This window comes from Egretta garzetta, unplaced genomic scaffold (assembly GCF_000687185.1).
Source record: "Egretta garzetta isolate BGI_Z169 unplaced genomic scaffold, ASM68718v1 scaffold658, whole genome shotgun sequence".
Taxonomy (NCBI): domain Eukaryota; kingdom Metazoa; phylum Chordata; class Aves; order Pelecaniformes; family Ardeidae; genus Egretta; species Egretta garzetta.
In genome coordinates, this window is record NW_009260499.1 from 138,930 (window position 1) to 152,149 (window position 13,220).

At 47.1% G+C, this 13,220-nt stretch overlaps 1 protein-coding gene across 2 annotated transcripts in view; it reads left to right on the plus strand.

Moving 5' to 3' along the window:
• Positions 1 to 13,220, plus strand: part of PLCB2 (phospholipase C beta 2) — a 45,052-nt gene that overhangs the window by 17,143 nt on the left and 14,689 nt on the right. For both annotated transcript variants that reach the window (XR_004842737.1, XM_035900105.1), the window contains exons 6-18: positions 22 to 75; positions 2,543 to 2,618; positions 3,243 to 3,343; positions 4,481 to 4,647; positions 4,844 to 4,990; positions 5,300 to 5,457; positions 7,435 to 7,517; positions 7,915 to 7,999; positions 9,388 to 9,559; positions 10,388 to 10,485; positions 11,217 to 11,313; positions 12,095 to 12,179; positions 12,696 to 12,820. Coding sequence is in view for 1 of the 2 variants with exons in the window: in XM_035900105.1 (XP_035755998.1) it covers positions 22 to 75; positions 2,543 to 2,618; positions 3,243 to 3,343; positions 4,481 to 4,647; positions 4,844 to 4,990; positions 5,300 to 5,457; positions 7,435 to 7,517; positions 7,915 to 7,999; positions 9,388 to 9,559; positions 10,388 to 10,485; positions 11,217 to 11,313; positions 12,095 to 12,179; positions 12,696 to 12,820 (1,448 nt within the window). In the remaining variant the exon portion in view is untranslated. The remainder of the gene's footprint in view (positions 1 to 21; positions 76 to 2,542; positions 2,619 to 3,242; positions 3,344 to 4,480; positions 4,648 to 4,843; positions 4,991 to 5,299; positions 5,458 to 7,434; positions 7,518 to 7,914; positions 8,000 to 9,387; positions 9,560 to 10,387; positions 10,486 to 11,216; positions 11,314 to 12,094; positions 12,180 to 12,695; positions 12,821 to 13,220) is intronic.

Sequence of the window (13,220 nt, forward strand, 5' to 3'; positions counted from 1 at the left end):
TCTTGTTTGGTTTTTTCACAGCCTGGTGAAGCTGAAGATGCAGCTTAACGCAGAGGGGAAGATTCCTGTCAGGAAGTGAGTGTGGATATTTGTTTTATTGTGTGTTCAGTCAGATTAAAGGCAGAGCAGCTGGTAAGAGGGTGGTTGCCCAGTGGCTTCAGCCGCCTGCTCTTTCTGCACCTAAGAGGTAGAGATCATTCCCTTTGGATTCAGGCCATGAAAGGACTCCTGCTGCAGCTAGGTTCCTCCCCAGGAAGGGCCTGGGACCTAATTTGGGTCTGGAAAGGAGACCTTTCATGGCCTTCATCTACAGCAAGAAATTGCCTTAAGCAGCCATGGATTTCACTTCTTGGCTATTGCCAAGAAATAATCAACAAAAACAAGCAGCTTCGGTAAAATTCTGGTCACAGATTGTTTTACAAACCCAAGTGAGTGGAAAGGTGGATGAGGCATAGGACTCATTTTACCTTTCACATAAGGAGTTCTGTATGTGGAGAACCTTTTGCTTGACTCCCCAGCTTGCCTGAAGTGGGGGTCCATTGCTTTCTATCTAAACTGCCTTTGAGGGCAGACCTCTGGGCCAGTGTTAATACTGCTTCAGGTACAGAACAGCGGAGGTTTGCATTTTGCTGTCCCCAGGGTTGGCTTTGTGCATCAGGATAGGACTGCTGTTAGAATAAGCCAAGGCTGCCTTGCTGAAGCAAAGACCAGCCTGTTACTTCTCCCCTGCACTGCGTGGCATAAATCTAGAATTGATTTTGTGCCACTCAGTGTCTTCCCTAATAAAATCACTCCACGGCTCCTCCATGTTGATTTAACTCATGAATGAGTGACAAAAGGCTGCGGGGCCATGCTGAATTCCCTTTTGGGTGCATAAGCTATCTTTTGTTTTAAGAATAAGGACCTGCAGATAGTGCATTTATGGGTATTCGCTGGGAGGTTTTGAACTGCTCTGCTTCTCAGTTTATGCTGTGTTACAGCATCACAAGAGGCAAGTGCTAATCACCTGTAATAAATATGCTACCTACCGCGCATTATATTGCATAGCGATTCGAGATTAAGTCTGTGCTGACTAAATGGGCTCCTGGATGGCTGATCGTTGTTCAACAATAAACATTTTTTGTTGTTTGTTTTCTAAACCACCAACCAGCAGAATTTCATTCTGTCAGAAACCAGTGTATTCGTCAAAGGGCTTTTAAAAATGTATAGGGCTTTAATGAATAACTCACACTAGGGAAGAGTACTTTGAATCGATCTTTAAAATGCAAGCAAGGTAGTATTACTGCAGAGAGAAAATAAGCTAGAAAAAATATCTGGTACGGGCTGTACCTCTCTTCAATGCCCTGGTCTGTCTGTCTTGCAAAGCAGTAAAAATGCTTTACTGTGTAAAGCGTTAGACAATTAAATAGTCCAGATTAAGAGCCAGATTTATAAAAATATTCTCCAGGTGCAGGTGTACGTAAGGCTTTCAAAACTGCGTGTCTGAATTCTTCTGAAAATTCCACTGAGCATCTGCCTTTCTCTTTAGACATTTAAATCCCTTTTGAATCATAACAAGGGTGCTGCAATTTTTGCCTTGCAAAGGGCAGCTCGGGAACCAGTATGCACTGAGTTTGCATACGCCTGCTGCAGCTCCCACTGCGCGCTTTCCCACCTGTCAACACATTTGGCACTTTTTGTTCCCCTTTTTGGCTGTGAGCACCTGCAATGCCAGGAGCTTAATAGAGCTGACGTCTAAATTTATCTGCGGAGGAGACCTCATGGCTGCTGACTGGGATATTCTGAAAGTAGGGAGAGTTAAGTGATCGTTACTATTCCCCAGTGCAGCAAAGAGGCTGCTTTAAGCTGAAGGCTTGACCAAGTGAATCCTGCCCTGCAGACCAGTACCCAGCTTTCTAAATTGGAGGTGAGCTTTGGTTTCTGCAGCAGCAGACTTTTGTGCTTCCATCATGGAGTATACCAGCTTCTTCGCCTGTGTAATGAGGTTGTTCCTTGAATTCATGGGAAGCCTTTGGTTCCAGAAAATTTTGTCGTCTTTCAAAGCAGCAAATGTGCACAATATTTGTTTGCTTTTCTTGAATGTTGTCTTGACTACAAAGTTATTCCTTGCTAATGCCAGATACCGCATGAGACAGCATCTTGTGGGGGGAATTGTCCCAGGGAATTTGTGGCGTGAGGCCTGCTACCACAGGGAGCCCCTCCAAGAGGGGCAGGGGAAGGACAGTGAAGAGGGATTTTGAGAGTAAGCTGATGCAGTTTAGTGCCAGGGCTCTTACAGGGTCCATAGCAGAAGTAGACAACATCCCTATTAAGGCAGCAGTCAAAAAGTCCACTCTAGGTTTATAAGACTTGGTACATTAGTTAATGCCTTGGAGAAACACCAACTTTCTTCTCTGGTTTATGTTTGCAGTCTTCTTGTCAGTCTCCTTCCTTGTGCATTTTGAGTGTCCTGCACTGTGGCTGCAGCTCCCAGCCACCCAAACCTGGGCTTTCTAACTTTACCCCTCTTACATTGTGGTGATTTTTTTCCCTGTCTGGTCAGTATTTTTCAGATGTTTCCTGCAGACAGGAAGAGGGTGGAAGCAGCATTAAGCGCTTGTCATCTTCCAAAGGGCAAGGTAAGGGTTTCAGTAGGTAACCAAAGATCTTACTAGTTTGAGAGTAATCTTTTTGCCTACCCTGACTGTGATGCCTTTGGCTGTGAAAAAATCATCAGCCCAGATGCTCTTAGTTGCTGTGAAAGCTTTTCCTTACCACTAGCTGCCATGCCTTCACTGCGAGCCTGCTAGGATCAATTCCTACTGTAGGATCAATTCTTACTGCCTGCATTGCAGTAGCGCTTGCGACTCCATCGCTTGTACTATGTGGCACAAGAAGCAGCATGTTCCCTTCCACCTCTTTCACTGCCCGCTATCTTTGAAGCAACAGATCTGACGGTTAATCCTGGCACTTGTACCAACCCTCAGAGTACAATCCAGGCCTCTGACAGCTCCTACCGCTGCATCAAGCTTTAGCTTTCTACCATCACACAGGAGGCACTGAGGGACAGGTCAGATAACTGTTCTGAATTAGGGTGTTATGGTGCTTCTCCACTCCATCTGTTCTTTCCTAAACACCTTGCCAGATGTTCCAGTCGCTTACTTGCACTGGTACAAGCAAGTGCTAGACTGTGGGTGTTAATGGAGAGGTGAAAGAAGCCATCATGGTTTTGTGGTACTGACATGTCTGTATTGCATTCTCAGAATGATGCCATCAACCCAGAGGACTTCCCTGAAACCGTGTATAAAACTTTCCTCATGAATCTGTGTCCACGGCCTGAGATTGATGAGATATTTACCTCACAGTAAGTTTGCCTCAAGCCACAGCAAAGAACTTGATCTCCTATGGCATAAAGGATGGGCAAGGGGATTTTATGCTATGTGGTTTGCCTGGTCTCAAGCCTTAGAAGGGCAGGAACCCCGGTCACAAAACAGTGTCAGTGCACTTAACGCTTTCACTCACAGCCTGAATAAAAAGGATGAGACCTCACTGTGCTGCAGGGACTCTTAACTGTCACCGTTGGGAGGGCTGATTCCAGCTCAACACTAGATCGTCACAGAATCCCAGAACAGCAAGGGTTGGAAGGGACCTTGAGAGATCACCCAGTCAAACCCCCCTGCTAAAGCAGGTTCTCCTAGCACATGTTACACAGGACATCGTCCAGGCGGGCTTTGAATATCTCCAGAGAAGGAGACTCCACAGCCCCCCTAAGCACCTTGTTCCAGGGCTCTGTCACCCTCAAAGTAAAGAAGTTCTTCCTCATATTCAAATGAAACCTCTTATGTTTCAGTTTGTGCCCATTGCCCCTTGTCCTGTTGCTGGGCACCACTGAGAAGGGTCTGGCTCCGTCCTCATGACATCCACCATTGAGATATTCATACATGTTGATGAGATCCCCTCTCAGCCTTCTCTTCTTCAGGCTAAACAAGCCCAACTCTCTCAGCCTTTCCTCCTAGGGGAGATGCTCCAGTCTCCTAAGATCATGCTAACGTGATACTGCTTGTGGCCAGCCCCAAACAAGGCCATGTACAGCCTTGTACACCTCATCTACGTGAGAACCGTAGACCCTCACAAGTAGCCAGTGATCTTTTTTTCAAGGAGATAAATCTGTGACTTCTTAAATGGACTTGATTTCGTAGGGGGAGCAAGTCAGTGTGCTCTGAAATTCAGGTCCCTTTGGAATTAGAGTCCGAGGCTTGAAATATGCTTTTTGCTCCCCTCAGCACCATCTCTTTACGGTATTGGATTAGTGAGGAAGAAGAAAGGCCACAGTGGGAAGCATCATTTACAGGAAGAAATGTAGGCAAACCAGAAATCTGTGGGCCCGGGGAGGCAGACGCCCATTGCTAACCTGAGGAAGCACCAACGTCTCTTTTGTGAAAAGCTTTTCTGGGTAATACACGGGCCTTACCTCTGCTTCTCTGTAATTCTCTCGCCTTAGCCATTTAAAAGCAAAGCCCTACATGACCAAAGAGCACTTGGCAAAGTTTATCAACAAGAAGCAGCGAGACTCTCGCCTCAATGACATCCTTTTCCCACCAGCCAAACCCGAGCAGGTGCAGAGCCTGATCGAGAAGTATGAGCCCAGTGGGATTAACATCCAGAGAGGTGAGTCTCGTTCAGCCCAGAAGGCTTGCTGCAGAGGTGGTATGAGAAGAGCAGATCATCTCGCACCTTCTACTACCCTGACTTTCCCAGGGAGCGATCAGCCTTGGTTCTCAGAAGCCCGTGTTTCAATACACTGGCACGGAAGTGCCAGAACCATTTTGTTTCGGTACTATTAACAGCTTTGTTTTCTGTGCAGGGCAGTTGTCTCCAGAAGGGATGGTTTGGTTCCTCTGTGGCCCTGAGAACAATGTGGTAGCACTGGACAAATTGGTGCTGTACCAGGACATGACCCAGCCGCTCTCACACTACTTCATCAATTCATCACACAACACATATTTAACAGGTATGGGCAGTTCCAGAGTCTGCCTTGGCCCCGATGCGTATGTACCACCACTGGGGAGGGATGGATGATACTGACAGTCAGGCAGATGTGTCTGCCCTGGGGTCTGGAGGGCTGTAATGCACTCTGAGGGACTTGGCACTTAGACGCTGTGTAAGAAGAAGAAATGTCACCCTGTAACAGAAAACGTCTTGTCAGCCTGCCACATACACCTGCTCAGGGGTGGCAGAGGGTCCTGTTGCTCCGGTTTATGCAGAAACTGTCCCACGTGTGTAGCTAATGTGGAGCCTCCCTCCTTCTGCTCTCCTCCAGCTGGTCAGTTTTCTGGTATCTCGTCTCCTGAAATGTATCGCCAGACGCTGCTGGCTGGCTGCCGCTGCGTGGAGCTGGATTGCTGGAAGGGGCGTCCCCCGGATGAGGAGCCGATCATCACTCACGGGTTCACCATGACAACTGAGATCCTCTTCAAGGTATGGAGAGAGGCATGTGTTTTCTCCATACACGCTTTCCCCTGCTTGGTTATAAACTGATCTCTGAGGAGGCTGGCTGAGGGAACCGTCAAAGGGATGGGCTGAGAGCAAAGCTGTTTGAGAGGAAAAGATTGATGGCAAGATGACAAGTGAATGAATGTGTAGATGGGATGAAAGATGAACAAACATGCCATACGTTGGAGTTTGTGTACATTTTTGGAGTGGGAGGACCAGAAGAGAGATTGTTAGCTGGCTGAAGATGAATGAGTGAGGGAAATGTGGGCAGTCAGGCAGAAGTGGTGGAGAGGTGGTTGAGTAGATGTACCTGTGGACACAGGGCTGTGTAGCAAGATGGATCTATGGACAGAAAGTTGCATGAGGGTGGTGGGTTTATGGATAGATGCACATCAAAGAAACAAACAAGATGGCTTTTAGAAACCAAACCATTAAAATGAGTTTATCTTCTAACTGGTCTACAGTGGGTTTCTGTGGCTTACAGCCTCACACAGTGGCCCTTTGGAGGAATAGGTTTCAATTACTTCCCAGTTACGTGAGTGTGTGGAGTGTGTTCAGTGGAGCAACTGCCCTCTAGCATGCTGGGCAGATGGCTTCCCTGAGGATTCAGCTCCCAGGCTTCAGAAGCACAGTGCAAAGCCTGCTTCCCCCTGGAACTGCAGGGAATTTAACCACAGAGGTTACAGGCAGCTTGCAGGTTAAAAATCAATGCGTCACACTTTTTTTTTCTTTTTTTTTTTTTTTTTTGCTCTCCTTTACACAGCTGCTGCCAACAGGCAAAGGCACTTTTAGATTCTTTTTAAAGCTATTCTTGTTCTGTATCTTCCCCCCAGTTCCCACGCTTGACTATTACTGACATGTTTGGGGGGGTGGGGGGGACCCCATCCTTAAGATCAGACATATTGGCATATTCTATGTCAGTAATTTCCCAAATCCTGTAGCACCACTGCTGCTTTTTGCACAGCAGTTCACTACAGATAGGAGAAATAATGACAGCTGTAGCTGATGTAATTGCAGAGTTCTGCGAAAGCACGTGACTGTACCTCAAGGAAATTATAACCTGTTAACGCAGCATGTGCCCAGGTTTTAGTTTTACATAATACATAGATCTTTCTCTCCGCATGTCTCTCCCTTTTCTACGATTGCCTTTTAGTAGCTTTTTCTGTAGCTTCTCCTCCTCTGAAGCTTGCAGGTTTCTGTGATGGAAAGTCCAAGTGGTCCATGCAGTGGCAGCCTCCCTCGGTGCTAAGATCATGGCTGAACCAGGATTTTGGGGGGAGTAGGGGACTGTAATTGCAAAGGAGCAAATGACGCTTCTTTACCATGTCAATTAGCAGCACCAGAAAAGAAAATAGTGGACAGTTTGTGGCAGTTTAACAGGGGCTTGGGGAAAATACGATTATTTTTTCTTAGATCATTAATGCTGCGAACGTTTCCATGGTATTTGCATTTGAAATGTCAGCACTGCTGGTTACTGAACACTCCAGTTTTCTCTGCTGTTAGGCAGAAGGGTTTTATAAACAGGTGAAATGATAGAAAATTGGACAGATTTGGAGGTAAGTATAAATAGGGTTTGAAGCAGCTTAATCTGGTGCTGCATACACCTTTCTCTACCAACTCAAAGTGCCTGTGGCAGTGGCTTGCCTCTCTGGCAAGACACTTTCACATTCATTTATGTATATGCTGAACTATGTAACAAAAATAAAAACTCATATTCTTACATCTTCAGCTTCATTTGTTATGCAAGCTATTGAGTTTAGCTGCGTGTTGTATCCTCTGGAGCTGGAAATCCAGGGGGGGTATAAAAAAGATGACACTTCTCACCTTCTTACTGGGAGAGGTTTGGTTACTTTAGAGAAGCTCCTGACAGTGACCAGTTTGGAGCCCACTCAGTGGGAGGTCAGCTGCGTGTCTCTTACTAATGAGCGCTGATCTTTTCTCTGACCGTTGCCTCTCGTTTAGGATGCCATTGAGGCCATTGCAGAAAGTGCTTTTAAAACATCTCTCTACCCTGTCATCCTGTCCTTCGAGAACCACGTGGACTCGTGAGTATCTAGTGACTGGGAGAATTGTTTTCTCTGTTGTCCAGAGCAGAAAGTGTGCAGGCAGGGGCTGCTGGATTTTAAGTGAGTGCCTGAGCTGAAATGAAACATTGATTGAGATGTCTGAAGCAACAGGAGGTGGGTCAGAGCGGAAAGATGAGCCATGAGCTGCAGGGTGAGCGTGACCACAATTGTGCAGCCTTTTAGCTCTGAATGGCAGAGTAGGAACAAATGAGAGTCGGCCTGGGAAGGGACTTCAAGATCTGCATAGCTGTCTGAGTGAGGGCAAGAGATGGTTTTCTGGTAGGGTGTGTGGATCTTGGGATGGTTGTTCACGCTAAGCTCTGGATTTGGGCATCTGTTTCCCTGTTCACTCTTGCCTGATCTCTTTGTTCATTAGGCCCAAGCAGCAGGCGAAGATGGCTGAGTACTGCCGAACCATATTTGGAGATATGCTGCTAACAGAACCGCTGGAAAAATACCCAGTAAGTAGGGGTTGGGGAAGGAGGCTAGGAGAGAGGTCTTTCTGAAAAAATTGGTCACTCCTGGCGGTAGGAGGTGCCACAACAGATACAAGGACAGTGAAAGAGAAGACAATGCCATAGGGGTGAGCAACATAGTAAGAGGATGGAAGGCCTCTCAGTCATGGAGGTTTTCCTAAGCACTTGCCTGACTCTGCTCTTATTTAACTCTCTGTGACTTGAGTGACTCTGGAAGCTGAGCTCTAGGTAGCCAAGTCATACCAGTTGCACCAAGATGAGTTGGTGTATTTTTGTGCACGGTGCTGTTTCAAACCTGTTTGACAGCACTTGCTTTGGAAAGAAATGGGAACAAGGGCTGAGCAGCATTTCAGGCTCTTCCTACCAATGCTTCTCAATTCCTGCTTCCAACCTGGAAATGCTCCCTTCCAGGCATGGCTGGGCAGGTCAGTGACTTGCAGAGCTTTGTGCTCTGAACAAGCTGAGTACAGCTCTTGACCTGCTAGACCCTGGTCATCAGCTTACTGGTAGAAGCATGTTTTTTTGTGGACACAGTAACGTCTTTGTTGATCCCCATGCACATTACTACTGCAGCTGCTTTGCGAATGAACACTGATTTACAAATAAGGGGCAGGGCCTGTGTTCTGCAAAGCTTGAGGCAGTTCCTTGGAATATATAGTGGAGGGGGGAGCTCTCTTAAAGCACTGAGATCAAAAGAAGAGCAGAAAAGAAGCAGTGAGCAAATCAGCAGTTGCCCGCTGTCCAGACCCGTGTCCTTGTTCAGGCAATAGGGAGAAACAGAGCGTGTGTGTGAGGAGAAACAGTTCAGGGTGTTAGCTAAGTTCTTAACAGGCCTCTTGCTATCTGTACAGGGAGCATAGGTCTAGAAGCACAGTCTGAGTCACACATCCTTGTCTTGAGCCACCAACTCTAGGATCTTTTTTTCAAATCTGCTGCAGGCGGAGTCTTTAAATACGGCCTGAGTGCTGATCTAGGACTGAGGCTCTGGGATAGTGAGAGAAGTAGGTGGAATGTGGAAGCCAGAGGTGTGTGGATGCCTTCAAGCCATGTAGATGTGGTTTGGTTTTTTTTTTTCAGTTTGGGTGCAGGATAGGTGGCTGGGAACAGCATGGCATGGGCAGGCAGCAGAAGACTACGGGGCCTGAGAGGTGCAAAATGCTGGTCTGAAGCCAAAGGTGAAGTCTTAGAAAAAAAATCTGCATAGATATAGTGGGATATGCTGGCAGATGGAGAAATTACAGTATGCAGCGGGTGAGAGATGTGTCCAGGCACCAGTAAATGGTCAGAGGAACGGTACTGGGAGGGACAGGAGAGATGAGTGTTTGAATTCTGTCCTTGTGATAAAAATTCAATATGAAGTTTATCTGTTGCAGCTGAAGCCAGGCGTTCCTCTGCCAAGTCCTCAGGATCTCTTAGGGAAAATCTTGATTAAGAACAAAAAAAACCAGTCTGTATCTGGGAAGAGGCAGAACTCTTTGAAGAAAGGGAGGAGTGTGGAACCAGAAATCATCGAACAGCCAGCCCCTATGGACGCTGAAGATACTGGTATGTCTGAAGGGAAAATGGGACTAGTGTAGCTAGATGAACAAGTCTGGCCCAGTGGAGACCTTCCAAGTCACCGAATACTAGCTGGAGGCAAGCCAGTACTAGTCATTAATTCAGTTATCTCAAGAAGCAGCATAAGCTTGGAAGAGAAATTAAAATCTTCAGAATATTTTCAAACGCTTCATTCCAACAAGAAGAGACAATCAACTTAGGCCCTGCCCATCAGTCAACTCTTGACATCTGCCTGCTCTGAGGTATATGGCTGCATGAGTTGGTTATTCATTGATACACACTGGCTATTGGTTTGATGGAAGGGTGGATAACTTTTTACTGCTTGTAGCCCTGTGATAACCAGAAATTCACCATGGCCTTGTTTTTCACCCTGAGGTTCTTGAAGGGTTATAGAACCTTCAGCCCCACTCTACTCCCTTCCTCCAGTCTCAAGACTGGAACCTCTTGGGTTCAGGGAACCTATGGTAGAACAGTGAATTTTCAGTCCCTGTCATGGTAGGAGCACATGAAGTCGTATGAAGACAAGGTGAGCGCCACCACAGAGCACCTAGAAATGCACATTTATTCCTATGAACGTGTGCAACCTTGGTGGGGAAAACAGCATTGCGGTTGTCACTCTTGGGGTATGAGGGAAGCCTGCAGGAGGAATGATTTGGCCTCTTGAGTGTGCTAGTTCATATTTGGATTTGGCTAATAAAACTGTTCCTGCATGCCTTGATTGTGAGGTTTTGCAGAGCTCTCCATTGCTAGAAATCTGCAGTGTCTTGTCCCAGCGTGCTACTGATACGTACACTGATGTGGGCTGTGTGTGCTTAGTCTGGGCAGGTGATGTGGTTGAAGAGGAACCGGAGGAAGAGGAGGAACATCTTGGTAACCTGGACGAAGAGGAAATTAAAAAGATGCAGTCAGATGAGGTACTGTCACTGTTGTTTCTGTTCCTTTTCTGTTTTTTTTTTCTGGCCTGCAGCTTTTTGTGGGGATCACCATATTGAATACAGATGAACCCAAAGGGGAATGAACGTTCTATGACCAGTTGGGGGCTTTCCTTCCCCCATGCAACAAGACTTTTGCAAGAGAAACTGATTAAGAGAAATGATGTTGCAAGAAAAGCAACTATGGCAGGAGAGTTATTATTTCTGACTCTGCCTTAGATATTCTGCATGATTTGGAGGTAACTGTCTGCCTTCAGGGTGTTTGGAGAGCCTTAGCCTTGGCCCAATAAAAGTTACTGAAATACGAAGTGCTGCTGCTGAAGGGGGAAGGAGGAGATCAGCATTCCCTGAATAAAAAAACCCCACGTTTTCCATTTCTCTCTCCCTGGTATCGTTCAGACAGGAGGCAAAACAATGTCCCTGGTTTTTCCCAGACTCCGTGCTTTGAGAGGTTAAAGAGGTTCCGGGGCTTCTTGCAGGCTGACGAATACCTCCCCATATGCCTCAGTTTCAGTTTTTTCCAAGCTACCCAGAAACTCTGTGCCCCTGACTGTGCTGCCCACAGCCTAAACTGTAGGAAGCCAGGGAAGCTGGTGCACTCTGCTCAGGGCAGCCACCAGAGTTCTTTGGTTGTGAAGCCCCGGTGTGGTTTTTTTTCATCTCTAGGAAAGGTCTCTTCACCTGTCTTCTCTTGGATTTTGTTTCCTGCTCAGGGCACTGCTGGTCTGGAAGTGACAGCATACGAGGAGATGTCCAGCCTAGTTAATTACATACAGCCTATCAAATTTGACTCCTTTGAAGTCTCTGCCCGTAAGTCAAACTCAGTCCTTTCAGGATCCCAAGTGTTTCCATTCGCCCAGGAGAGCAGTGCTCTCAGGCACCGCTGTTCTCCACCCACCTTTGTGACTGGCTTTCGCCCATTTTCTGTAGTGTTCTCTCTCCTGCAACATGCACATGGTCACAAAAACCCTTCTGCCCTCCTCCCTTTAGTAAGGAATTGGTAAGGAGAAGACAGGGAGATGTCAGATACTGTTCCCAGTTACATGAGTGGGGATGAAAAGAAACAACCTAGAGGGCAGTGACATCTCTGTGGGCTTGCTCTGCTGCTTCTGAGGGCAGGGTTGAGTCCAGCTTTTCTTAATGTATGTGACTGGCCTTCGTCTTCTGTGGTGGTCGGATAGAGAAACTTCTGAAACACTGAAAGTGCACGCAATTTCTTTATACAAAGTAGGTTCCTCTAAACAGTTCCCACATTTGGGTCTAGCTTTGAGTGAGCTGGTTTGATTGAGGAAAGAAAAGAAAAAAAAAAAATAGAGGGGTGAAGACAATCCTGGCTGTACTCCATGAAGTTCCTGTGCTGTAGTTCACAACCATTGTCTCCCTGGTAAACATAAATCACCTTTTATGGAGTGTTATTCTTCAGTCCCTTTTGAAGGGACCAGAGAAAGATAAATTGCCTTGATAGAAAACAGTACCTGGTAGAAAATGGGAGTAAACAGGCCAAGTGCTTCTTGGGTCCCTCAGTCCCCACACACGGAATGGGGGCTGGGCATGCTTTTCTTCTAAATGCTTCCTTATCTCCTGTTTCTAGAGAAGAACCGGAGTTACGTCATCTCTTCCTTCACAGAGTTGAAGGCTTACGATCTACTAACCAAGTTCCCTGTGCAGTTTGTAGAGTATCCTTTTGACAAGCTTTGTCCAGATACGAGAGCTAAGCTGAAGCTTGGGCAAGGCTGAGAATTCTGTTTTTAGGACCTGGTAACCTCTTCATCAGAGATACGAAGTATGCAAGTGGGACATGGGATTTTCCAGGGTGACTTGGGGGCTGTTCACAGATATGAAGTGTGCAAGTGGGACATGGGATTTTCCAGGGTGGCTTGGGGGCTGTTCACGGATATGAAGTTGTGCAAGTGGGACATGGGATTTTCCAGGGTGGCTTGGGGGCTGTTCACGGAGACTCTTGACAGGACGCATCCCGCTGTAGTGAACGCCGAGGCTGCCAGATGCTTGGCCTTAAGTGGAAAGGGTATGGGAAAGGAGCCTGTTGTTGCTAGGGCCTCTCTTAATTCATGTCTGGAAGGCTCTGAGCATTTGGTAGCAGAGCTTAAACAATTTTCATAATCTGAATATGTGAGCTAGCCCCAGGGTACGCAAGAAGTGCTCCAGACTTGTTTCCAATAGAGCAACTGTAGATACAACAAGCGACAGATGAGCCGGATTTACCCCAAAGGCACCCGGATGGACTCCTCTAATTACATGCCCCAGATGTTCTGGAACGTCGGCTGTCAGATGGTGGCACTCAACTTCCAGACCATGGGTGAGTGTCACGTTATCCTGCAGCTTCTGAGCGGTAGAGGCTGTGTGCTCGTGTTCACTGTCTCTTCCTTCGCTGCTGTTTCCTACTGCTGCTGTTCCCCTCAGGGCGTTTGTTCTGTGTGCCTTCTCCCAAAGCAGTGGTGTTCTGTGACTCCAGCTCCCACAGACCAAAAGCACTTTTCTAGGCCCAGCACAAACCTGGCACACGGTGTCCGGGATGCTGCTCCTACACCATTGTGCACACAGATGTACATGGGCTTGCTGTCACCCGGGGTCTGGGTACCGTCTCTGGCTGTCCTGTAACGTGATGTCAGGCTAAAGCTGCCGCTTCCCCGAAGATGCTTCCTCTTTTGTGAGGCAGCAGGCAGAGCTCCATCTGGCTACAGGACTGGCCTGTCTAT